This window comes from Marmota marmota, unplaced genomic scaffold, assembly GCF_001458135.2.
Source record: "Marmota marmota marmota unplaced genomic scaffold, marMar, whole genome shotgun sequence".
In the NCBI taxonomy this organism is placed as follows: Eukaryota; Metazoa; Chordata; class Mammalia; order Rodentia; family Sciuridae; genus Marmota; species Marmota marmota.
The window spans coordinates 4,619,551-4,647,456 of record NW_025999880.1 but is presented as its reverse complement, the minus strand read 5'-3'; the positions used below and the strand labels follow the sequence as shown (position 1 = coordinate 4,647,456).

General features: G+C 38.5%; 1 protein-coding gene across 1 annotated transcript in view; it reads right to left on the bottom strand.

Moving 5' to 3' along the window:
• Positions 1-27,906, bottom strand: part of Tex14 (testis expressed 14, intercellular bridge forming factor) — a 75,774-nt gene continuing 47,868 nt past the window's right edge. The window contains exons 18-32 of the mRNA XM_048788235.1: positions 27,163-27,263; positions 25,901-26,020; positions 24,316-24,382; positions 22,690-22,771; positions 19,884-19,946; positions 18,636-18,763; positions 17,826-18,031; positions 15,298-15,394; positions 13,079-13,153; positions 9,246-9,323; positions 8,200-8,299; positions 5,462-5,554; positions 2,708-2,817; positions 1,366-1,417; positions 1-353 (exon numbers count right to left, since the gene is read on the bottom strand). Coding sequence (XP_048644192.1) covers positions 317-353; positions 1,366-1,417; positions 2,708-2,817; positions 5,462-5,554; positions 8,200-8,299; positions 9,246-9,323; positions 13,079-13,153; positions 15,298-15,394; positions 17,826-18,031; positions 18,636-18,763; positions 19,884-19,946; positions 22,690-22,771; positions 24,316-24,382; positions 25,901-26,020; positions 27,163-27,263 — 1,409 coding nt within the window. The 3' untranslated portion in view covers positions 1-316. The remainder of the gene's footprint in view (positions 354-1,365; positions 1,418-2,707; positions 2,818-5,461; positions 5,555-8,199; positions 8,300-9,245; positions 9,324-13,078; positions 13,154-15,297; positions 15,395-17,825; positions 18,032-18,635; positions 18,764-19,883; positions 19,947-22,689; positions 22,772-24,315; positions 24,383-25,900; positions 26,021-27,162; positions 27,264-27,906) is intronic.

Genomic DNA, 27,906 nt, shown 5'->3' with positions numbered 1-27,906 from the left:
TTGAAAATAAACATTTTATTATATAACAGGAGTTAAAATATTCAAAAAATTAACACCAACAAAACCAAAAACCATTCTGAGCACAATTTTAAAATTGCAACTACCTTACACTTTTCAGAAATTTGATTGAAAAACAAATGGTTACATATGCTGCCCACAGATGGGGCCAAACCATTATGTCTACTGTAGTAGCTGAACAAATTGTGAGTTAAGGAACTGGAACCACTGCCCCAATGGCAACTGCAGCAGAAGAAAGAAGAGCTCACAACCAAGATGCTCAAACTTGGGTCAGAATCCATCTGTGATCCATTTCCAGTCAATCTGACAAGTCACTCTGATCCAGCACAATTATCCTGTATTTACATGTTTTAAAAGACAAAAAGAAAAAAAAGTTTCCAGTTGATATATATGCTTTTTATTATTATTGTTTTTGTTTTTATTTTTTGTGGTGCTGGGAATTGAACTTGGATCCTGATACATCCCCAAGCATCTCAAATGCTTTATTTGAGACAGGCTAGCCTTGAGCTTGTGACCCTCCTGCTTCAGCCTCCTAAATCACTGGGACTACAGATGTGCACCACTGTGCCCTTCCCAATACATACTTTTTTATGGACACAATATATTTTTATGTGGTGCTAAGGATCAAACCCAGTGTGCAAGGCAGGCACTCTAACACTGAACTACAGCCCCAACCCTACATACATTTTTTCAAAAGATACAAACAACATCCTCTTTCTGTTCTACAGAATTTAAGGAAAAGGGATTTTGATATTTCTTTTTTTTAATATTTATTTTTCAGTTTTTGGTGGATACAGCATCTTTATTTTATTTTTATGTGGTGCTGAGGATCGAAACCAGTGCCCCGCGCATGCCAGGTCAGCGTGTTACCGCTTGAGCCACATCCCCAGCCCAGGGATTTTGATATTTGTAATCAAGGGAGATTATGATCAGCAACTTATAATGGAAATGCAAAAATGATGCAAAGCAATTGACAGCAGCAACTTATGTATACCTTCTGTATGAAAAGTATTCTCAGGCTGCTTCTACTAATAATTTAAATAAAGTTAGAATTAATTTCACCTTTTTTAATAAACAGAAACATGTATCTATAAACTGAGCAACTTCGTCTTTTTTATTTTATTTTTTTTTTTGTGGTTGTAAATGAACAGAATGCCTTTATTTTTATGTGGTGCTGAGGATCGAACCCAGTGCCTCACACATGCTAGGCAAACATTCTGCCACTGATCTACAGCCCCAACCCCGTGCAACTTGGTTTCATTAATATTTATTTAGAAACCAGTGAATATTTCAATTTGCTTATGTAAATGGTAAACTTTAACCTATAAACACAGGATATCTCATTACCTGGATGGTTCAGACCAACCCAGTCGCTTCCAAAAACACGGTTTTAGTTCATCTTGGTGAAATATAAGAGGAAGGAAAAAACAACCTGATTACTTTCTAGGTCAAAGAGTGTCAGAATTCAGAATTCACACTAGTGTTCTCTCTAGTTTAGTGTAAACTGTTTTACCTATAATAGTTGTTCTATAGAGGCAGAATGGTTAATGGCTTTCCCTCCTAATATTCTGAAGCTCTTTGCCACAGCAAAGGTCACTAATGACACTAATTCGCAAATACTAACTAAAAGCCCATACACTCTAGTCAAGGTTCTGGAGGAAACAAAATGTACCCATGGCAAATACAGATAAAGATTACTTAATGAAGTAACTACATACAAAGGTTCAGGGAACAAAAAAAAGGAATGGCAAGGCATTCGGTGACTAGCAGCAATGGGAAACCTAGGTCTGAAGGGACTGAGGAATGGGGATGAGAGGACAGCTGGAACTGGGAAAGACTGGCTGCCTCATAGAAGCTGTGCTTGTGAAGGAACACCACTTCTATCAGATGCAAGGTGTTGAAACAGGCAGGGAGGGAAAGTAACCCCTTAACATCTCTTCTGCCCTCTGCTCTTTTGCCTGGGGCCTCCCTCCGACCAACAGGAAGCCAGGGAGAGGCAGTCCACTAGAGTCAGCATCCCAGGACACAAAGCAAGGTAGAAAAATTAAATGACGAAAGGATGAAAGGGATACCATATATGACCTGAAAGAGTTAATGTTTTTTTTTTAATATTTATTTTTTTAGGTGTAGATGGACACAACACAATGCCTTTATCTTTATGTGGTGCTGAGGATCGAACCTGGGTCCCGCCCATGCTAGGGGAGCTCTCTACTGCTGAGCCACAATCCCAACCCAGAGTTAATGTCTCTTAAACAGGAGATTGTTGTTTGTAAATAGCCTAAAGCTCTATTAAAACAGTTTTGAAATTAAGGTTAATTTATGACTTTTTCATTACTTGTAAACCTCATTTAAATTCCATAATATATGACTTCTTACTGGAGTCTGAAGCATCCATGTAAGCTAAATTTAAAATTCTTTTGAAGATGTTGGACAACTAGAAGCAAAACATCTCTCCAGACAATAAGATTAGCCAATGGTTTTTTTAAAGAAATATAACTTGTTGTTACTGTTTTTGTGATGAAGCTATGATCAGCAATTAACAGAAAACCTACACTGAACTGAAAGGGGAAAGAAATTACCAAAGGAAGGAAGATTGTGTATAACATTTGGGAAACATTATATAATAACTTTGATGCTCATCAAAGCCTAAGGACTGCAGACTGCATTATAAACAATCATTAATTCATACCTTCTTCTGAAGCCCCTAAAAAGCTGTCTGATTTCCTTCTCTCTGGCTTGATGCTTTTTTCCCTTTTTCTATGCTTTTCACCAACTTCTTGATCATTGGTTGCTTTCTCCCTTTAAGAACAATGATTTGGGGCATTAAACCACATACATAACAGCCAGGGGCAGGACTGTACTCTGAAGGAAACATAGCAATTAGGAGTATCACAGTGTTCCCTTTGGGCCAGGTGTTGGTTTAAGAGCTCTAATGTACTGTTAACTTGCTTAATTCTCTTAACAACTATATGAAGTAGTTACCTTCAATGCCCCCATTGTGATAAGGAAACTGAGGCACAAAGATATTACATACACCTACTAAGTCCTAGAGCTGGTATCTGACCTACACAGCCAACCTAATCAGACTCTGTTTTTAACCACTAGACAATATAGCTGGCCTCAAAGGGGGGAAAAAAAAAACACCCTCATTTTATGTCGTAATTGGTGGTTTTGAAGAAGACCACCATTTGATCACCTTTCTCTGATATGAAATGTCTAAATAATTTGACTATCTTACAGTTTAAGAACAAATTTGTTAAACTTTTAAGCAGAAACCCCCATTCAACAATAAGCTCCTTAAAGGCAGAGTCATTGATCCCCCTGTGCACCTCCTGCCTTAGCACAGTGTTCAGCTCATTGTCAATGCTCAAGAGATGCTGGCTGAACCTAACACTGTTTAGGGATTCTTTTTCTGCTTTCATTTCATGGAGAGTAGAAACAAAATATGTAAAATGAGAAGGGCTGGGGATATAACTCAGTGCTTGCCCAACATGAGTAAGGCCCTAGGTTCAATCCCCAGCACTGCAAAAAAAGAGAGAGAGAGAGAGAGAGAATGAATGAGAATTAAACAGAAAGGGTGAAAAGAGACTTTTTTCCTCTCTTAACTTCCACTAACAGAATCACAGGGTCAGAGGTGAGGAAGGGCTGGGGTTGTAGCTTAGTGGTAGAGCACTTGCCTAGCACATGTGAGGCACTGAGTCCGATTCTCAGTGCCACATAAAAATAAATAAATAGGGCTGGGGCTGTAGCTCGGGGGTAGAGCACTTGCTTAGAATGCATGAGGTGCTGGGTTTGATCCTCAGCACCAGATAAAAATAAAACAACAACAAAAAAAGACATTCTGCCCATCTATAATTTAAAAAAAAAAGAAAAATAAATAAAATAAAGGTACTGTGTCCATCTACAACTAAAAAATATTTAAAAAGAGTGGGAGGAGGTGTTTGAGTTATCTTCTGCCTGTGTCCAAATGCCCCAGATCAGAGTCTCATCCAGTCTCTTCTGAGCAGCAGTAGCCATTGTTGAAGTAACTGGAAAGCCAACTGCTCTCCCTATCCAGTGGCTGTGACCACTAGAAAGTCAGTGCTTTACTGAATACAAATCAGTTACTCTGTAATTTCTAGTCACTATTTCTGTCCTTTGGGGCAGAAGAGAGTAAGCTGACTCTCTTCACTTTACAGTATTTCAGGCATTTGAGGGAAGATATCAAATTCTCCACTCCATCTGCTCTTCTCAGGCTAAGCCTCCCCAGCTCCTTCAGCTGTTCTCATATGACCTGGTTTGCAGACCTGTGACTGTTCTGTGGTTACCCTATTCTGTTTATTAATATCTCATTAAATGTGGCACTAAAAAGTAGTCCCACATTGCACCCTAGGAGTGCTCTAAACAGCACATTACCGGTCTCAAACATCACCTTGATCTAATCAATACATTTCTGTCTATACAGCACTAATGTTGCATTGACCTTTTCAACAACTGCATCAACCAGAGCTTCAGAGAGTCATGTCGATGCCTTCAAGAATTTATTGAATTGTTACTATGTCTCAAGCTGCATGCTAAATGCTTGGTATACAAAACTAAGAATTCCTGCCATTAATGTAACTATAGTGAGTAAGAATTTCCAATTAAATTTTTTTTTTCAGGCCAAGTGTCCTAGGAGTACTCTGTTTTTGAATCTTTTACCTTCATCTTTTTTTTTTTTTTTTTTTTTAAAAGATGCCCAGACTGGCCTTGAACGCCTGGGCTCAAGAGATCCTCCCTACTCAGCCTCCTGAGTAGCTGTGATTATAGACATGCACCATTGTGTCTAGCTTTATCTTTTTTTTTTTTTTTTGTACCAGGGATTGAACTAGGGGTACTCAACCACAGAGCCACATCCCCAGCCTTATTTTATGTTTTATGTAGAGGCAGAGTCTCACTGAGTTGTTTAGCACCTTGCTGTTGCTGAGGCTGGCTTTGAACTTGAGATTCTCCTGTCCCAACCTCAAGAGCTGCTGGGATTACCCTGTTATCTTTATCTGTCAGTACCATTTTGAATCCCCCGTCTATCATCCATCACATTAGCACTCATTCCTAGATTTGTTATCTAAAAATTTGATAAATATGCCTTTCCTGATATAATTCAAATGACTGATGAAAAGGTTGAAATAAGTAGGGACAAAATACAGTAATCTTAGAGGCCTCTCCTATACAGATATCAATTTGCTAATCAATATCTTGAGCACTGTGGGTGACTGGAGGGAGAGAGACAAGTGTGAGAATGCAGACACTTGGAGTCAGGGCTGGCTTATCTATAGCAGTTTAATGCCATTACCAGACATTCATTCTCCAAGAAGTCTAAAACCTAGCCCCATTTCCTCAAAAAGAAGAAAATCGGAGTCTAATACCTCTATGCCTTAGGAATTATATAAATTTTAGAGAAGAACCCCCAATGGGGAATACTAACCTTGTAGAGCCTTTGCGGGGGTCCTGCTGCTCCATGCTCTCCTCAGATGGCTGAAACCATCTTTCCAGATCTTCATCAAGAGTAGAATGAGCTCTATCCAAGGGAAAGTGAAGAGAATGGTGACAATAGTCTTTTTCCCTCTCCCTTGACAAAGAAACATAACACTCTATAGAGTGGCAAGAAACTTTAAAACCTGTGCTTTCTCTATACAGTTGAGGAAATGTAAGTTTGGTCAGACTGTATGTAGACTCACAGAGGTCACATAGATCTAATTTAAATATATACAAAATAGTCCCATAGTCCCTTGACAAAAAGCCATGGCATCCATGATATCACTGCTTCCCAATGTCAAATGCTGACTCTTGTCTCAATCTAGGTCATTAAGTCAGTTTCTACCTTAAGTCAAGATTGCATATGCTTTCTACTTATTCTTCTAAGAACTACCTCTGAGGCTAGAAGATGAAAGTAGGATGTTTTAAGAAAGCCTGAAAAATATCCCCCATCAAAAAAATATCTTCCACTCTAGCTTGGTCCCTAGAACTGACAAACCATTCATAGCACTGAAATGTCTGAGCATCTGTGGAGCATGTCTGTGGTAAGTACTGCCACCAGTTCTTTTGGAAAAGGATGAGACAATAACATTAGCTAACTTTTGACCATGTACAAAGAATTTTATGTTTGAATAGCCAAACCTAACTTGGTCTTCTTAAGCAATTATTCTTTTACCTTCAATTATGGCACAGATTTTTAATGACAGCATTTTGGGGAGATAGAAGGAACAGTTATATCACAGATCAAAATTTTCTAAAACATCCCTTGAAAAAAAATTTTTCCCCTTCTTGCTTCTTTCTTTTCTCTGTCTCTAACCCTCTCTCTATTTTCTTCTTAGATCCTAGGGCTCCAGTCTCCTCCTCTACTTCCCAGACCTTTCCTCTTCCAGGTCTCTCCTTTTTCCTTCTTATAAAGAATACCATATCCCTTGAAGAATATGACAGACACTAGATTCATTAACCAAAAGTTATTCAAAACACTCTTATTTGCTGCTGCCTTTTATAGCAGTTGGGATGTTAATTCAATTTCTGGTCTCCCTTGTACCCAATAGGGGTCATGTGTCAGTTTGATCTATTAGATAAAGTGGATGTGGGCTGGGAAGAGTTTCTTGGGAAATTTTGCTTTCCAGATAAAATGGGGCAGAATCAACTAATATATTCCTTTGTCTCACCCGCTTATATCTGCCTGGTGTGCGGATAGCTGCCATCTTGCAAATGGGAGTTGACAAGCCGGAAAGAGTTTCAGTTTTGTAAAATGATAAATGTGTGGAGAATTGTTGCATAACAATTTGAGTACAGATGCCCTTGATTTATATTGTAAATACTGTTAAGCTGTAAATACATTTCTTATTTAATACACCTAACCAACCAAACAGCAAGCTGAGCAAGACAGTACACTGTAGAGTGTTGAGAGCCACAGCCGAAGGGGCCCCAGCAAACTTCCAGCTGCCGGCTGATGATTGGCTCACAGCAGCCCCAGCAACATCTAGCTGATTGGCTCCTCTGTGGTGATGCTCATTGGGCTGTTTCCCTGCCCTTTCAGACCACGGAGCTGCTCATTGGGGGACTTTTTTGGCTCCGCCCACGTGACCCAGCCAATCGGCCTCAAGAGCAGGAGGATTGTGGGAGGTGGAGAGAGAGGCTTGGATTGGAGAGAGAGGCTTGTGAAAAGCCGGTGGTGGCAGTTGGGGCTCTGAGGGTTTTTCCTGAGAGGCTGTTTTGTTTGGCGTGTGTGGTTCTAAAAATAAAGTTAGTTTCTTTTGACAAGTGGCTCCTGATTGTGCCCAGCCAGACTGCGGCAGTAGAGTATTAGTCATTTACCCTCATGATTGTGAGGATGACTGTGAACTATGGCTTGTTGCTACTGTCTGGAATTCAGAGTATCATACCATATATTGCTATCCCAGGAAAAGATCATAAAGTCATAAAAACATAGGTTAAACCATCATAAGTTGGGACCATATACATGCTTTTTAAAAAAATATATCTTTAGTTGTATATGGACATAATATCTTTATTTTATTTATTTTTTTATATGGAATTGAGAATTGAACCCAGTGCCTCACAGGTGCTAGGCAAGTGCTTTACCACTGAGCCACAACCCCAGTTCCAATCTGTATACTTAATATTACTGAACTATACACATAAAAATTATTAAGATGATAAATATTTTTAAAAATATTTTTAGTTGTAGTTGGACACAATACCTTTATTTATTTATTCTTATATGGTGCTGAGGATCGAGCCCAAGACCTCGCACGTGTTAGGCGAGCACTCTACTGCTTAGCCACAACCCCAGCCCAATACCTTTATTTTTATTTATTTTTATGTGGTATTGAAGATCTAACCCTACACCTCACACATGCTAGGCAAGTGCTCTACCACTGAGTCACAACCAAGATGGTAAATTTACCCCAAGATGGCAAATTTTATGTTATATTTATTTTACATATAATGTGTATGTATGTTGCATGTAAGTTTTATTAATGTATTTTACATGTAACATATATTATTTGTATTTTATCACAGTTAAATTTTTTAAAAAGCAGAAGACCTTTTAGGAATGGGAGTTATTAGGATAGTATGGGGAAAGATTGTTTTCCTCCTATTTGTCAATATTGTGGAAAACACTTAATATAAACAATGCAATTTTTAAAACCCTTTCAAAAGTCTAGCTTTTTCTATTACCTCTCTGTGTCCTCTTCTAGATCCTCAGTTTCTCTTGTCCAAAGCAAAATGTTATCATTTTTATTATGGGCAGTTTCTTGTTCTTCTAAATGCTTTTGATCTAAAAACAATGAAAAGAATTAGCTTTATTAGAATGAAAACATTAAGAAAGCCTGCCTTAAAACGGAGTATAGAAATTAAGGCCTATCAGTGTGGTTCCTTAAGTACGCAATGGACCAGCTCCTCTCTTCCCATTAGAGCAGGAGGACAGGTGGCAGTCTATAGGACACCTGTATTCACAACAGCTGCATCTGGGAGCTCTTTGGTGCCAGGTGAAGCTTTAGGAAATCTAGCCTGTGCCAAGGTTCAGAGATGGATAGAACAAGCAGAGGAAAGAAAGGTCACACAAAAGATAAGGCAAGCAGCCCTGAGAACAAACTGAATAAATTTACTTCTTAGAAATGTTTCTAGGTTGGAGCCCCAGGGAAGGAATGTGGGTGGGGAAGAAACCCTCTAATGTATGATAAGGATTTTACATATGCTATCTCATTTCATTTGGCCACCAGTCCCATAAAGGGAAGAGGACTAACATTTGCTAAATATTTTATGGATGTACCATGCACTGTTTGTGGAGCTATTATGTACATCATAATATAGGAATTATTATCCCCATTTTACAGATAAAGACAACTGAGACTCGGATATTAAACAGTTGGTCATATAACTGACTTAGGACAGTAGCACATATTCATAATTCCAACTACTCAGGAGGCAGAGGAAGGAAGAGCACAAGTTGGAGACCAGCTTCAGCAAATTAGCAAGGCCCTAATTTAGCAAGAAACTGTCTTAAAAGATAAAACTAAATAAATAAATAGGGGCATGTGGCTCAGAAGTCGAGAACCTTTAGGTTCAGTCCCTAACACTGCAAAAGCAAAAACTAGTAGAGTCAGAATTGAGGTGGAGTTGTGACTGACCTCAGGGTCACACTTCCCCGTATGTACTACTCTGTTTCCAAGGACAACATTACACCTAGAACCTGATGAAAAAATCTGAGAGTATATGCTCACCATTTGCAGTGATGCCCAGATCATGTACTGTGTTCTCATGCAACACTGTGGATGAATTCTGCTGCTGCTTCAGGTGCTCTGTCACAGTACAAAAGCAAAAGACAACTTATTCCTCCTTTGAATGACTCTAGGGCAGTGGTTCTCAAAGGGTGGTCCTCAGACCAGCAGCTCTGACTTAACCCAGGAACTTGATAGAAATGCAGATTCTTGGGCCTTATCCTAGACCTACTGAATCTAAAACTCTGGCAGTATGGTCCAGCAATCTGTGTATTATCAAGACCTTCAAGATGCCTGATAAAGTTGGAGGACTACTACTTTAGGACATTCCAAATTTGAAGGAAATTTTTCAAGTAAGACAAAAAAAGATGATTATGATGATGCAGAGGATAGGTAATACTTTGCCGCACCCTATGTACTCAGGATTAATGTTCACACAGTCTTTTTTGTGTGTATGTATGGGGCTGGGGATTGAAGCCAGGGCCTTGTGCATGTGAGGCTAATGTTCACAATCTTTACAACAACCCTATGCAACTGACTGCATTATTGTTAATTGTGTTTAGTGAATGAGGAAATTAGGGTTAAGAAACTTGCCTAAAACCTAAGAAAGGTTAAAGAACTTGCCTAAAATCACACAGATAATCAGTGGGAGGATTGAGATTTGAATCCAGGCAGTTCTAACTCTAAGGTTTATGCTCCTAATCTCTATGTTATGTTATACTCTGTAAAAGAAATTTTGTTACAACATCAGAATAATTCAAATGTTTCCTCATCTCTACTGGCCTATGGAAAGACAAGAGGCAGAGAATATCCATTATTTCCATTTCCTAAAGAAATACTTACTAAAGACAAGCATCTGCTAAAATCAGTGGCTGCTCTGCATTTATTAAGTGCTCAGTCTCCTCAAAGTACTCTCCAGTGCAGAGCAAAAAGTCAGTTGCAGGGAGCACAGGCAGACCACCCTGAGCTTGCTGGTCTTGTTCTGGGAAGGTACAAGTTGGCTCCCTTCCTGCTGAGTAGGAAAGAGGTCCTACCTCACAGAGCTTGGCATCAAAGGGCCCTATAAGATCATTTTATATAGTTTGAAATTAAAAATCCATTTTAATCCTGATTAGTCCCTTGTTGATCTTAAATGATTACCTATATCTTAGGGTTCTAAAATTTCCCCTGTAGGTTCTTGTCAGGAATCTAGAGATTTGAATGTGGGTCCTCCAAAAGAGTAACAGCAGGTCATTCCCCAGAAATCTCTTTAGGGGAAACAATACATATACAATAGCCAGGTGAGTAAACCCATTATCAGGACAAACTACTCAAAAGCCCTCTACTTGATTATTTGCATAAGGCAGCCAGGACCTCCTAGAGGGAGAAGGCAGTGAACTTTTCCCCCTTGATTTATCATTAGGGAGTTCTTCAGTTGAGTAGGTACCTCCCATTTCTTCAAGGCCTAATGGGTCTAGTGTGGGGGAGGGTGAGTGCACAAACCCAAAATCTAATTTCCTTGAGGAAGAATGAGTGTGGATTGGTGACTCAGGCTCTGATAAAAGTTCCACGGGTTTTTCTAAAACTGTAATGCTTTAGACAGAAGCATTAGAATCACGTAGTAAGGCTGAGAAGAGTCACTTCTTCATATGGATATCTTTACGCAGTCCTGTAAGCGATGAACACAGGGCCAGTACAAAGAGGTCTGGCCTCCTTCAGACAAGTAATTTTGGGTATTGGGGAAGGACTAAGAGAGAAAAAGGACAGGGATTTCATGTGTGGGTGATCTTAAAAGACTGCTTGCAGTCTGAGTTTATGGAAGGCTTCTTACTACTTGCATAGAAAACTCAATTCTTTTATTTTATAAACATGTATTGAGTTCTTTTTATATACCAGGCTCTGTTCTAGACTCTGGGGATCAAACAACTAACAAAAGAGACAATTCCTTGAGGGGCAGAGAGACAAAATTAAAAAAGGATCCTCTGCTTTTTGTATTTCTGGAAAATTACTGACCCATTCAAAGTGACATCACCTAGAAACCTGCCCCAGATAATTGCCATAAGTGAAATGACTGTGCTGGGGTATGTACCATGAGACCAGAACCCAGGAGGAAACCTGGGAACACAGCTGCTACACTGGAGAAAGTGAGAGAAGGTTCACATGTGGTAACTACAGTAGAAGGACAGCAGGATCCACGGGCAAGTATTGATTACAGTCAAACTTGCAAGTACCTATTTAAGCCTACTTTGTATTTCTGGAAAATTATGCCATTGCTAAGGAACAAATGATACTAAAAATCTACTTAAGCAGTACACATGTGGGATAACCTCCAATCTCAACAGTTCTGTTATTTTAAGAAGAGCAACTACAGAGGAAGAATTTGCCGAGAATAACTAGAGAGTCTCAGAGGTAGAAAGTAGAGAGGTAGGGGTATGGGCCTAAGAGCCTGACCCATAAAAGCCTGTGACCTATATGACCCTGTGGCACTGAAGGCAAGGTTAAGTGAGGCAACAAAAGGCTATAGGGTTGGGGGTGTGCTCAGTGGTGCAGCACTTGCCCAGCATGTGCAAGGCCCTGGGTTTAATCCCCAGTACTGCAAAAATAAAATAAAAAAGGAAAGGGCCTGTAACTACGGGAAAAGAAACCAAGCAAGGAAGGTTTTAGAAGCTGACTGGATCCACTTAAACATGTCAAAGAACAGGGTCTGAGGGTTATAAGGAGACTAGAAGGCAGCTGGTCCTAGAGTCAGACCAATAAGCTCTCACTTCTTATGAGACTCAAAACCTCAGAGACTCTGAAAACCAACTAGTGTCCAGGAAGTTCTCTACAAGCTCCATGGCAAGAATAGGACCATCAAAAAAACAATTAAACTCTCACAAATCTGATGAGAGGCATCCCCTAAGGGCAAGGGGATGGTCCATCAAGCTGCTGGGGAAGCAGACTACCTGCCTGCAAATTTTTCGATAACCTTGCATCATTTCTTCACACCAACCCAAATGTAAATAAAATTGAGTTGGTACTACTCAGTCTCTGCCTGAAATGGAAAATTCTAGTCTCATTAAATTTTATGACACTGACTCTTAGGAAAGGGATTTACCCACAATTTCAATACTTTGAATGCCTCCACTCAGGCCTCCAAGGAATGGCTGGTTTGGTTTAAAAAAGGAGATGAGAGTTTCTTTAATAAAAGAAGTTTATCATCATAAATCATTTTAATATTTTTATTTCCCCTCACAATCATCACCATTGCCTTTAAGAAACAAAATGTAACAGATTCAGGCCAATATCCCGGCTAAGTTGTTGTGGTCCCTTTTATTGGAAAGCTGTCCCTTTCTGATTTTATCATTCAACCAGAACTTTGTAGGCCCTTTCTATTAGTGCCCACATCTGAGATAAGGAAACCATGCTGTGGTCAGTGACAATAGCTGACAAGACCAAGTGTATTTTGTATTAAATGTTCCCGTTATGGTTTAGGTCTGGAATGTCCCCCACAATCTTCTGTGTTAAAGGTTTCATTCCCAGTGCAGCACTGTTTAGGGAGAGGTTTGGGAAAATGATTGGATCATGAGGGTTCTGACTTATTATTAGTAGGTCACTGGGGGCATGTCCTTGGGGACTTTATCTTGTCTCTAGTCCCTTCTTCTGTCTTTCTCTCTGCTTCCCGGTTGCCACAAGCTGAGCAGCTTTCCCCTACCACACCTTTTCACCATGATATTCTGTCTCACCTCAGGCCCAGAGTAATGTAATTGGTCAATCATGAAATGAAACCATGAGCCAAAATAAACCTTTCCTCTTCCGAGTTGTTTGTGTCATACACTTTAGTCACAGTGATGAAAAGCTGGCTAACAGTCTCTTACCAATTTCGTCAAGTAGCTCCTGAGATGGTGGTGGTAGCTCATCAATGTGATGCTGTGAAATGGCTTCCATTAGTTCTTTAAAAAGATAAAGGGAGAAATGACTTAACACCTTCCTGAATCTGAAGTGGACTTTTCTAAGCCCCCTCATGAATTTGACTGAGGAATTCCAATGATGAAATAAATAAAGGGTGAAAGAAAGTCTTTTATATAACAGTCCTAATAGATACCTCCTTCTCTTCTGTCCTAATAGATACCTCCTTCTCTTAAATAATTTTCTTAGTAGAGACCTCTCTTATTCTATCCCACTTACCTCAGTATTGGTTGGCCTGTGCCCCTTCCTTTGCTAAGGATATTTGAAGTAGGTTCTTACTAAGAGGCTGGGAGGTCCAATCTGGATCAGAATTGCTTAAGGAATATAGAGGTTATAGACCAGCCAAAATGGACAAAACACAAAGTAGAAGGCCTTTGTCTATAAATTTTCAGGCCAGGGGATATAAAAGCAACTGTACTTCAGGTCTTGCCCCAAGAGCTCAATTATAATAACAACCCCTCAATATAAGACAAAATCCATTCCCGGAGGGAAAATTTCAAGAGTTGTTCCAAAGACTTAAGATATTAAAATTAATGTAATGAAAGCAAGAGTTGTAAAAACATCAGATCCTTTGGGCTGAGGATGTAACTCAGTTGTAGAGCACTTGTCTAGCATATGTGAGGCATGGGTTCAACTTCCAATACCCCACCACCCACCAAAAAAAAAAATCCTTAACAGTATCAGACCCTTTTGATTAAAAAGCTGTCTTCTAAGAATCTGTCCTGAGAAAAGGATCAGAAGTATAGTTAAAGATTTATGTATACAGAGCAAAAAGTTGGAAAGCAACATAAATCTTTGACATTAGGAAAGAGTTAAATAACATTGACTATTAAATAGAATGGACTTTAAATAGAATGGATTATTATGTAGTTATTTTATATATATATATATATATAAAATATATATATATAAATAAATAGTTTTTTTTTTAATTTTTTATTGTGGGTTGTTCAAAACATTACAAATTTCTTGGCATATCATATTTGACACTTTGATTCAAGTGGGTTATGAACTCCCACCTTCACCCCATACACAGATTGCAGAATCACATCAGTTACACATCCATTGATTTACAAATTGCCATCCTAGTGTCTGTTGTGCTCCACTGCCTTTCCCATCCTCCACCCTCCCCCCTCCCCACCTCTCCCCTCCCCTCCCCTCCTCTCTCTCTACCTCCTCCACTGTATAACCCTGAGGGTCTCCTTCCATTACCATGCAATTTCCCTTCTCTCTCCCTTTCCCTCCCACCTCTCATCCCTGTATAATGCCAAGAAATTTGTAACGTTTTTGACAACCCACAATAAAAAATTGAAAAAAAAAAAAAAAAAGAAGACATTTGGCATTTGTTTTTTAGGGATTGGCTAGCTTCACTTAGCATAATCTGCTCTAATGCCATCCATTTCCCTGTAAATTCTATGATTTTGTCATTTTTTAATGCAGAGTAATACTCCATTGTGTAAAATAAATAGTTTTTAATGACAAGGGAAAATACTCAAAATGCAGTTATTCCTCAGTATCTATAAGGGACTGATTCTAGGATCTCTTCTACCTGTGGGTATCAAAATTCATGGACACTTAAGTCTCTTACATAAAATGGTACAGTATTTGCATATAATCTTTGTATATCCTCCCATATACTTTAAATCATCTCTAGATTACTTACAATAATAATACATTATAAATGCTATGTAAATAGTCATTTTACTGTATTGTTAAGGGAATAAGAACAGAAAAAGAGCATATACATGTTCAGAACAATTTTCTTCAAATATTTTTGACTTGCTGTTGGTTAAATTTGTGGATGTGGTACTCACAGAGAAGGAGGTTAAGTACATATCATCAAGGAAAAAAAGCAGTCTAGAACTGATATGCAACTATGCTATTTTTTAATATATTTCTAAATCTGTGAGAAAGATATATACTAAAATTATACATGAAATTAAAAAATTACAGTTATATAATTATTTTATTTTTTAAGCTTTGCTTTATTCTCCAAGTTTTCTATAACAAATCTGTTTCACAATCGGAGGAAATAGCATTTTTGTTTGAACCAAATATAGCTTCGACTTAAGTCTCCTTAAATTGGCTAACTATTATGAACTTCTACTTTGATATGACACACAGGTACCTTTAGGCAGGCTCCTTCTCTGGGTGGCTTGGGTTGATGTGTCAGATGTGGTAGCCATATTAGAGGAACCAACTACAGCACATGCAGACAATCTTTTCTACAAGTGAGATGTAAAAATAGCAACTGACACATGTGTTGAGTAAAAAAGTACATGCAGTTCAATCATTTCCACTTTTTAAAGAAATATTTTTTAGTTGTTGATCAACCTTTATTTCATTTATTTATTTTTATGTGGTGCTGGGGATCAAACCCAGTGCCTCACACATGCTAGGCAAGTGCTCTACCACTAAGCTACAACCCCAACCCTTATTTCCACTTTTTTTAAAAATTGATTTTATTTTTTATATACACGACAGCAGAATGCATTGCAATTCTTATTACACATATAGAGCATAATTTTTCATATCTCTGTTTGTATAATAAAGTATGTTCCCACCAATTCATGTCTTCATACATGTACTTTGGATAATGATATCCATCACATTCCACCATCATTGCTAACCCCTTGCCCCCTCCCTTCCACTCCCACACCTCTGCCCTATCTAGAGTTCCTCTATTCCTCCCATGCTCCCCCTCCCTAACCCTCTAGGAGTCAGGCTCCTTAGAGAAAACATTTGGCATTTGTTTTTTTTGGGATTGGCTAACTTCACTTAGCATTATCTTCTCCAACTCCATCCATTTACCTGCAAATGCCATGATTTTATTCTCTTTTATTGCTGAGTAATATTCCATTGTGTATATATGCCACATTTTTTAAATCCATTCATCTACTGAAGGGCATCTAGGTTGGTTCCACAGTTTAGCTATTGTGAATTGTGCTGCTATAAACATTGATGTGGCCGTATCCCTATAGTATGCTGTTTTTAACTCCTTTGGGTATAGACTGAGGATAGGAATAGCTGAGGCTGGGTCACATGGTGGTTCCATTCCCAGTTTTCCAAGGAATCTCCATACTGCTTTCCATATTGGTTGCACCAATTTGCAGTCCCACCAGCAATGTATGAGTGTGCCTTTTCCCCCACATCCTCGCCAATACTTATTATTGTTTATCTTTATAATAGTTGCCATTCTGACTGGAGTGAGATGATATCTTAGAGTAGTTTTGATTTGCATTTCTCTAATTGCTAGAGATGATAAACATTTTTTCATATATTTGTTGATTGATTGTATATCCTCTTTGAGAAGTGTCCTTGGCCCATTTATTGACTGGGTTATTTGTGTGGTTTTTTGGTACTTAGCTTTTTTTTTTGAGAGAGAGTTTTTTAATATTCTTTTTTTTTTAGTTTTCGGTGGACACAACATCTTTATTTTATTTTTATGTGGTGCTGAGGATCGAACCCAGGGCCTTACATGCACTAGGCGAGTGCTCTGCTGCTGAGCCACAACCCCAGCCCATTCACTTTTTTATCTAGTAAGTTAAACTCATTCAACAGACCTCCTCTGGAAGCCTTCTCATCCCTTTCTGCCTCAGTACTTACCTCTGTGTTACATTAGGCCTCTCTTTCTCTCTAGACAATGAGCAACTCTGAAGAAAAGTATATGTCTTAGATGACTGGAAGAGGGTCTGACATGATGCCTGGCACTCAGAATCTATTTAGTCAACAGTCTGTTGAATAAAAGGGTAAATTCCTTACCGTTTCCCAACTCCTTTATTTATTTATTTAGCTGTACTAAGGATTGAACACAGGCCTTATGCATGATAGGCAAGTGCTGTACTATTGAGCTATATGCCTATTCCTTTTTATTTTTGAGACAGAGTCTCACCAACTCACTCAGGCTGGCCTCAAACTTGCAATTCTCTTGCCTGAGCCTCCCAAATATCTGGGATTATAGATGTGCACCACTGTACTTGGTTCATTTCTTTAGATCTGAGTAAATGTTTTGTGAGCCTAATGCCCAAAGAAGATGACAATTAATTTTTTCATTGAGGGCCAAAGCAAATAATCAATCTGTCCATAGACGATACTATTAGTAAGCAGTATGAAGTAAGAAATCTGTAGGTTTCTCAAAAAAAATATACACGTAAAATATGAGAGAGACATGGGGCTGGGATTGTGGCTCACTGGTAGAGCACTTGCCTCATACATGTGAGGCACTGGGTTTGATCCTCAGCACCACATAAAAACAAATAAACAAAATAAGGATATTGTATCCATTTACAACTAAATAATATATATTAAAAAAAAAAACACTAGGGAGATAGAGAGGAGGAAAAAAGAGGTCAAAAAAGGATAGGATACAATTAAGTGTTTTTCCTGCAGATTATCAGTTCAGGAGTTCAGAGAAGAGGAAAAGCAATCAATACTCTCAGGGAAGTAACCAATGGATGCATCAAAGAGAAAGTAAATAAGCCTCCTACAATACAGATTTAGGCAAAGAGCCCCAGGGAAGCCTGGAGAAGAACCAGCTTATTTCTTGCTGTGTAATTAATTTGGAAAAATCTTGGCCCTTCATATCTCTGAGCCCCTTGGGCTGATCCTGTGAGTGCATGATCCTGTGAGAGTATAAAGCAGAATTGGTAAACTTACCAGATTGATCAGTTTTGGAGCAGGAGAGTCAGAGGAAGTAAGGAGAGAATCCAGGCTCTTTGCTTTTTCTCGAATGGTTATAAATTTATCAGAAAAAATTCGAATAGATTCTTGGCTATTCCAGCAAGAGGTAGACCTTGTTTGATCCTGAAGTGTGATACTTTCTAGGCAGTCTTTATACTGACTGTCAGATGAAGAAATTGACCCTATTGGAGATAAAAAGGTGGTTAGTGTCTGAATTCTTTACATTACAAATGAAACACTCAAAATTCTTTAACTATGCAGATTTCCCAAAGTTGCTAACAACTGAAATAATCACTAATCTGAGACCTAGCTCCTCAAGTTATAAAAAATGAGAATATTTAAACCTGGCTATCAAAATAAAATAAAGGGAAATTAGACCACAAATATACTGGAAATATGGACACTAAAGAAAATATATTTGATGCTGGCTGTATATGGTTGTAGGACTCAAGAACTATAGATATTTAAGCACTGTTTGTTTTAAATTGAAAACTCTATAGACAATCAAATTTCTACACTAAATTCAGTAGTGCTCAGAGTACAGAATGAGACCCTACATTTGCATGTCCCTACTACTGTCACAGCTACTTAATCATCACCACCACCACTACAACCACCACTACCTTGCCTCCCATGGGATTATTCCCTCCAGCTTTGGCCCTAAGTAAATACTTTTGGTCTGGGAGAAAACAGCCATCAGGTCTGATCTCCGGCCTGACTTCCCAGAGCTAATGGGCAGAGGTTGTGAGTTCGTTTCCCAAAACACTTCTCCCTGTTCATGATTACCTGGGCTAAGTGGAGTGCTGACACTAGTAGGTGCATGGTTTATTTTGGGTGTCTTGCATGAGGCTTTCTTAAAAGAGCTATCTTGTTCATAGGAGATACTAGACAGGTCTTGAATATCTGTCAATGATCTAAAGAATTAAGAGAACACACAGTAATTCTGAGAAGATGTTTAGAAAAATCAAGTAATATATTCTTGACAAGAATTTTTTTTGGGGGGGGGGTGGGTACCAGGGATTGAACTCAGGGGCACTCAACCACTGAGCCACTTCCCTAGCCCTATTTTGTATTTTACTTTGAACTTGTGATCCTCCTGTTTTAGCCTCCCAAGCTGCTGGGATTACAGGCATGCACCACCACACCCAGCAACAAGAATTTTTAAAGTATATTCTTGACAAAAATCTTTGTCAATAGATCAGAATTAAAGAATGTCTTAAACAGAATGTCAGAGTCAGGTACAGTGGCATGTGCCTACTGTCTCAGGTACTTGAGAGTCCAGGAGTTCAAGACCAGCCTGGGCAGCAAAACAAGACTCTGGGTCAAACAAGAAAAAAGAAAAGGAGGAGGAGATGCAGGGAGAAGAGGAGGAGGAAAAAGAGAAGAAAAAAAAAGAAAGAGGAAGAAGATAAGGATGAGGATAAGGAGAAGGAGGCGGGAAGAAAGAGAGGGGGGAAAAGGAGAAGGAAAGGGAGAAGGGAAAGGCAAAGAGGGAGATGTGTGAGGGGAAGTAGGAAGGAGAAGAGGGAAAGGAAGCCAGATGAGGAAAAGGAGGAGAGAGAATATTAGAGAAACCTTAAAAAAGAAATACTAACTTTAAAGACATCTTGGCAGCTAAAAATAGATAAAAGGATATTTATGTGGAAGGCAGATTTAATCTATCACAAACATAAACTTTTATTACCATCATCACCATCACTATATTTCCTTGATTATAAGATGCTATTAATTATAAACCACATCATCAGTTTAGTAACAGTTTCCTGGTAAATGAAGGAACATACATTAAATCCACACATAAAAACTCAAAGATGTATATTCTTTTTTTTTTTTTAGTTGTCTATGGATCTTTATTTTATTTATTTATATGTGGTGCTGAGAATTGAACCCAGTGCCTCACACATGCTAGGCAAGTGCTCCACCACTGAGCTACAACCTCAGCCCAACATGCAGATTCTTACAACAAGGAAATATTATTTCCATAAAACCAATACTTTACACAAGCATTCTTAGGCTACTCTTTGGTGGCCATACATGTCTTTCTCTTTCAGTTCCTTTGGTGATTCCTTTAATGTCTCTTCTTGTTTACCTTCAGTACTGTGAGGGATAAAGAAAGAAAATCAATGTCAACCAAATGCACTAAGTTAATACAAGAGACCAGTTTATTGACCCAGTAAGAAACAGTAGAAAGGGCACAAAGCTAGAAGTGAAAAGTGTGGGTTCTGGCTCTACTTCTAACTAGCTACAAGTTCTCTGATATGTCTGGGCCTCAGTTCTTCTTCAGAGATTGACTACTCTATAAGGGTCAGCCCAGTCCTGAAATCAACCAATAACTCAATATGACAATGAGGAAATTCCTAAGAAAATCAATGGAGCACAGGAACTTTGTAGGGAGGTAAATGTTGGAGCAAGGGGCACAACTAAGAAGATTTAGCAACTATGAGACAGCTTCCTGCTATAGAATACCAAGAAAGGTCAAGAGAGGCTTGTGCCAAAAAATGGCAAGAAAATATTGAAGATGAACTTGGCCCATTTCTATTTCAACTAATATTTAAGATTCAATTTCTATACTCACTGAACACTAACTATAAGCAGATCCCATGCTAAATTCTTCCATGTTTTAACATTTTTAATTTTTGCAACAATCCTGTAAGACCAATGGTATAAAGGAAAGAATGTGGATTTTAGGTTGACTTTTAACTTTATTAATTCTGTTCACCAAAATGTATCTCCTCCTAGGCACACAGTGAAACAGCACATTTTGGGGCTCTTAATTTACATAAATGATTATAAGACTTGTTTTAACCAATGAAATATGAGTGAAAGTAATGAGTTACTTCTGGACAGAGACTTGAAAAGTCTGTGCACAATTCACCAGGTTCCATTTTTCCTGTCTTGGTGATCAAGGATGCACAAAGATGGCGCCTCCCCGAGTCCACATCCCTAATAAAAGGTTATATAGTTCAGAACATCCCTGGACAACCTATGAGCCATGAATATGAAGCATGAACAAGAAATAAACTTTTTTCAGGCTTGGTAGTGTACACCTTTAATGCCAGCTAGGAGGCTGAGGCAGGAAGATAAAATTCAAAGATAGTCTCAACAATTTATCGAGGCCCTAAGCCACTAGATAAGACCCTGTCTCAAAACAGAAAATAAAAAGGGATGGGGGGCTGTGGCTCAGTTTGAGAATGCTTCCCCGGCACATGTGAGGCCCTGGGTTCAATTCTCAGCACCACATACAAATAAATAAAAGTCCATCAATGACTAAAAAAAATATTTTTAAAAAAAGGGGGCCTGGGGATGTGGCTTAGTGATTAAGTGCCACTGGGTTCAATATCTAGTACCCTTCCCCCCAAAAGAAAGAAACTTCAGTTGTTTTAAACCACTAAAATTTAGGGGTCTTATATAGTATAATCTGCTCAATCCTAATGATTAGAAATGTGAACTTAGAAATATTTAAACTTTCTGAATTTTGTCCCACCCTCACCACATCTTTGTTTTTTTTTTGGCGGAGGCGGTGGGGAGGGGGGTGGTACACAGATTGAACTCAGAAGCATTCAACCACTGAGCCACATCCACGGTCCTATTTTGTATTTTATTTAGAGACAGGGTCCTACAGAGTTGCTTAGCTGGCTTTGAACTCACAATCCTCCTGCTTCAGCCTCCTGAGCTGCTGGGATTACAGGCATACCTACCACGCCCTACTATTTTTAATAATTCTAACATTTTCAAGAATTTTATGTAAATGGAATCAAACAATAAATAACTTTTGGGGATATCTTCTTCCTGTAAGCATAATTCTCTACAGATTTATACATGTGTGGGCTGGGGATGTGGCTCAAGCGGTAGCGCGCTCGCCTGGCATGTGTGCGGCCCAGGTTTGATCCTCAGCACCACATACAAACAAAGATGTTGTGTCCTCTGAAAACTAAAAAATAAATATTAAAACTCTCTCTCTAAAAAAAAAAAAAAAGAGAGAGAGAGATTTATACATGTGTTGCATGTATCCATAGCTCATTCCTCTTTAATGCTGAGTAGTACCCTTTGGTATAGATGTTCCACAGTCTGGTTCATCATACATATGATGATGACATGTGGGTTTCTGATTTGGAGTTTTTACAAATGCATTTTCCAATAAATATTTGTGTACATTTTTTATATATTTATTTTTAAGTTGTAATTGGACATAATACCTTTATTTTATTTATTTACTTTTATGTGTGCCAAGGATCGAACCCAGGGCCTTGCACATGCTAGGCCAGTGCTCTCCTGCTGAGCCACAACCCCAGCCCTGGGTACATTGTTTTATTGTAAACACTAAGTCTTCATTTCTCTAGGACAGATGCTCAGAAGTTACAGAATTACTTTTAATTCCAATTTCAACATTCTTTATTTTATTATTTTATTTTTTTGTAGATGGACACAATACCTTCATTTAGTTATTTTTATATGGTGCTGAGGATCAAACCCAGTACCTCATACGTGCTAGGCAAGCACTCTATCACTGAACTACAACCCCAGCTGTCAACATTCTTATCCCTATTTACAGATGAGGATACAGAAGAGGGAAGGGACATGTTACCAAGGTCACATGAATAGAATGTCAGAGTCAGGATCTGCATACAGATAATGATTTCTACCCCTTAAATTCTGTTTAACAAGTCCTAAAAAAGTTAAGGTGTTCAAAATTAATATTTGTAAGATAGGGGAAAACACATTTGAAAACAGGTAATGAATGCATAAGTATGTGGCTTTCTCAACATTAACATTGCTTCTGAGTATGGAACTGAATAAGACACAATGCCCATATGTTTGTATAAGATACAATAGTCCATACCTTTGTATAGTTTGGAACTGAGGCCTGGTCAAAATCTCAGCATTCCTTCCAAGGATTTTTCTCATTTGGAATATTTCCTTACCTTAAAGAATAAAGAAATGTATTTTTACTAATACAGATTATTATCTTCATTTTCTAGAATTTTCCTTGATCTAGTCTAGAATGAAAAATAATCTGCATAGAAAAGTACTTCCCTATTTGGGTTTGAATTGAATGTTGTATAGAAGGTTTTTTGCTCTGAAAGTTTATTTTCCTTGATCAGAGGGGAGAACTATATTCTGACACTCAGAATACAATTAAGCTATTTACTGGCCTTTCAGTTATAACCACACAGTTATTTCTAGAGACAAATGTTGTTTGTCTTTTCAAGAATGCTAACTGACCCAGTTCCAGTCAATGGACACCAGGGGGCGTTGAAACCAAGAATGGTTTGTTCACTAAAGCTACCAAACACAAAATATTAGTTGGGCATTCCCAGAGAGTTAACTGTGCCTCTTAGCCATCAAATATCCTCTAAAGTGAGGGGGCAGAGAGTGGGGTCTTGAATATGAGGAGCTAGTTTGACTGTCTTGTTTTCCTTAGCATCAAGTGTCTGAAGTTATTCCTCCCAAATTCTCAGGAAAATACTTTCCAGATATCTAGGCAAATAGAAGTAGTATCCATTTTCCTTACCAGTATTAACTATTCTAGTTTATGAAGATGGGGGCATACAGAGCAGCCTGCCCTGATTCCAAATGCTTCAAACTCCCCATACCTATCCTACTCCTTAGGGGCAGGTGATCTGGTAGGCACTAGGAATGCATACCAGAATAATCCCACTTTTAGCAGATAGATACCAAGAAGCTCTAAAACACTCACCAGTAGAGAAACATTGGGGTTCTTCTTCCTTCAACATTCCCCCCCACCTTTTGTACTTGGGATGGAATCCAGGGGAGCTTTACCTCTGAGCTGCATGCCTAGTCCTTTTTATTTTTTGAGACAGAGTCTTGCTAAATTGCAAACTTGCAATTCTCCTACCTCAGTCGTCAAGTTGCTGGGACTATAGGCATGTACCACTGTGTCCAGCTTCCTGTGACTCTCTTAAAATGATAAACACGTAGATAGCATAAACTTTTAAAAAATATTTCCTAATAAGCACAACTAGAACCGAAGAGATTTTTTAAAAGTCTGACCCCCTCTCCTTTATACTAGGGGAGAGTGGGGCCCTGGGATGAAGTGGCTTGTTCAAGGTTACACAGAAAAAAATTGATGGCAGAACAATAGTTTAGAACCTATCATGTGGAGCTGGGGATGTGCCTCTGTGGTGCAGTGCTTGCCTACCATGTGGAAGGCCCTGGGCTCAATCCCTAGTATTGTACAAATAGTATTGATTTTATATATATATATATATATATATATATATATATATATATATATATATATATATATATGTATATATGTATATCATTAGGCTGGTGAGGAGCAGAGGAGTCAATCTAATAAGGGGAGATCACTGTGCCTTGTTTTATTCATCTGCAAAATGGTCTTGATGAAGTTATCTCTAAGGTCACTTCCAGCTCTACATATCCATGATCCAAAAGAAAGCAAAGGCGAATGGCTATCAAATGAATCTGCCCTAGGGCTTACCACAGACTGGAGGTTGGGCAAAGGCACCTTGTATTTCTTCAAAGTCCTTTTCTATGGGACTTGAGGTCTACAAAGAATAAAAGAAGAGTAAAGAAAGAAGATTCAATTGAGGCATAAATATAAAAAATTTCAGAAGGAACTGAAAAATTATTGAAAATTATTGAAGCTGGGTAAGAGTTCCATTGGGCAGAGCATACTGTTCTTTCTGACTTTGATTTCTTTTTCTTTTTCTTTTGTGGCACTCAAGCCCTTACACATGGTAGGCAAGTGCTTTACCATAGCCCTCTTGATCCTAAAGTCCCTACATCTTTTATAGGAAAAGAACAAACCTGCTTCACAGATATTATTTATTTATGGTATTTCTCTCAGCAACAAGCCATCCCTCCATCTCCTATCGTGAAGAGGAATTTTGTGACTTTATTTATATCCCTCTCTCCTGCTCATTCCAATCTCCCAACAAATTAGAAGAGAGGACATGTATGTGTGCTATGTGTATCCTACATGAGTGTGTATGTTTTAAAAATATTTTTACTAAAGATTTATTAATATTTCAGTCTATGCACAGTTAAATAAAGAATACTTAAAGGATTGTTAATAAGGGAAAACTGTTCCGGGTTTTCAGAAGTGGAAACAAGTAATAATCATACTTTCTAAAATGTTGTTGTTATTGTTGTCAATGGACCTTTAGTTTATTTATTTGTTATGCTAAGAATCGAACCCAGTGCCTCACACATGCTAAGCAAGCACTCTACCACTGAGCTACAACCCCAGCCCATGTAATAATTATACTTTTGATGCATTCTGAATTCTTCTTGTCAGTCAAATGCTGTGACTTTCCTTTCCTCCACCCCACCTTTCATATTGATAAAAAGATTTTCCAAAACAGTAGCAGAGATTGGGGAGAGATGGGGAAGAAATCATATAAGTAATAAAAGAATCCAATTAATTTCATTTTACATGTGAAAATACTCTGTACAAGCAGGTTCATGCAAAAGCTAGTAGACTCCCAAGAAAACCTGAGTACTGAACAGTCTCATGTTTTTTGCTGAATGCTTCCTTCTGTCCTGGTTCTCCTGCCACTAAAGCTTGGCAAACTGGATTTAATTACTTACATCTGCAAGCCACCAGTTCTTCGTAGAGAAGAATGACAACTTTGTTCTTTTCCCCACAGAAAAAACACATGAATCAGACACCATGAATGAAAGAAAGTATTTAGAAAAAAGTACAAAGTGCTGTACAGATGCAGATACCTTAATTTGGGGGAGAAATTGCATATGACCTTTCATTTTAAAAACTCTTATTTTTCAAAATTTTAAAATCATGTATGCAAACACTAGTAAGTGGGCATTGGATACGTCTATGTGTAAACTAGTTTTCTTAATTAAAATGATCTATTTTTTTAAAAAAGATTTTTTAGTTGTCAATAGTCCTTATTTATTTATATGCAGTGCTGAGAATCGAACCCAGGGCCTACACGTGCTAGGCAAGCACTCTACCACTGAGCTACAACCCCAACCCAATAAAAATGATTTAAAAGGAACAAAGCAAAAGAAAAACTTGAAAACATACTGAATGTGATTTTTACCTCTAGAGCTAAGTTTTCTTGAACAGTAGAGGAGTAAAAATACTCATATTCTGGAGTTAAAAATTCATCTGTTATGTCCTCAGAAGATTCTGGTGAACAAGTTGATTGCACAGATTGGTCCTATTAATAATACAGGAAATCACTTTTAAGTCGCTATTTATTATAAGCAAATGTCTTTACAGCAAAACACAGTGTTAAAAAAATGTCATCTAAAACTACCCAGCAGTCAGCTCATGCACTTAACTTGAGTACTCTGCCTGCCTTTGTGGTGGGTTAAGGTGGTTATGAACTGCTGGGAGTAAGTATGGAAGAACAATATTCCTGAGTCTCAGCATCTAATATGCAGAATGGGTGAAAGATTAGGGAAACACTGCTCAAAACTCTTTGACAACTCAAGCTGGAGATCGAATTTAAACACCCTGATCCCTCAAAGGCACAGAAATGGTCTGCATGTTGGCATCATGGTACACATGAGGAGACTGAGGCTCCTTAGTACTTGGAAGTCCTTCAGGTATTACAGTTTAGAGGCAAGAGAATGAGCATGACTTTTGGAACAACAATGCAATCTCAATAATAAAAAATAAAATCTAAATATTAAAAAGTACAGAGCACATCCATTCTACCCTTCCTTTTTCTGCTTATTTTGCTACATTGAAGCCCTGACTACCACAGCATCAGTCAACTTTCTTTTCCCTACCTTCAGACATCTCTTTGCAGACATTTTGTGACTTATTTCCTTGGACACTGCTTTTGCTGCACCCTTTCCCTCCTAGTACACTTAATAGTTGTCACATTGAAATTTCTCAGATAAGCCTAGTCTCTCCCATACTAAAGGGAGGCTCCTTCCTTGACCTGCTTGTTCAGCTCAATGTAGCATGCCCTTCCAGTCCTCACATGAGAGAAAGAACAAATTATCCTGAGTGCTCTGTACAATATGATTAAATACAATGCTGTACCGGATTCTTCAAAAGACTTTACATTTTATCACTACTGTATTTTTATTTGTGTCATTATCAATTGCTCTCTATATTCTATAAACAGTCATGGCCCTGTATAGTCTAATTTTTTTTTTGTGGTACTGGGGATTGAACTCAGGGCCTTGTGCATGCGAGGCAAGCATTCTACCAATTGAGTTATATCCCCAGCCCCTCTATCTCTAACTTCTATAGATATTATTTTGGTGTCATAATATGTAATGACAACTTTGCTCTTCTATATTAGGTCCTTGGGCTCAACTTGGTTCTCCAGACCATATTACTTACACTGTAGGATTTCTCAACTGCCACAGATGCATCAGAACTTGCTTGAAAGGATTCACTATGCTCTGGCTGCTCATTTTTTCTGGGGGACAGGTGCCTGATACCTAATGATTATATTCACAATCAAGGTCATGGTCATGTAGTGATATTCAGATAACATTAAAGGGATAAAAGATAGTGTGAAAGAAGAGACACACAAGTATTCTGCCAAGGGTGTCCACATCCCATATGTTAGCTTTGTTGTAGAGAGCAGACACTGTTAGTTTAGCCTGGCCCAAAAAATGCAGCCCTGGATTATCCAACCTTTTGCCCAACCATTCAAGAGTGATACTTGGGACTAAGGATGTGGCTCAGTGTACAGTGCTTGCCTAGCAATATGAGGTCCTGGGTTCAACCCCCAGCACTGTGAAAAAAAAAAGAAAAAAAGATACACACACACACACACACACACACACAAAATCAAGCCTTATCTATCTATCTATCTATCTATCTATCTATCTACCTATCTATCTATATCTATCAGTACTGGGGATTGAGCCCAGGGGCACTTTATTACTGAGCTACATCCCTGACTCTTTTAAAATTTTCAGATAAGATCTCCCTAAGTCGCTTTAGGGCCTCGCTACATTGCTGAGGCTGGGCTCAAACTTGCAATCCTCCTGCCTCAGTCTCCCGAACTGCTGGAATTACAGGTATGTGCCACTGTGTCCAGCAATGGTCATTTCAGGTGTTTTTAACTCACAACTG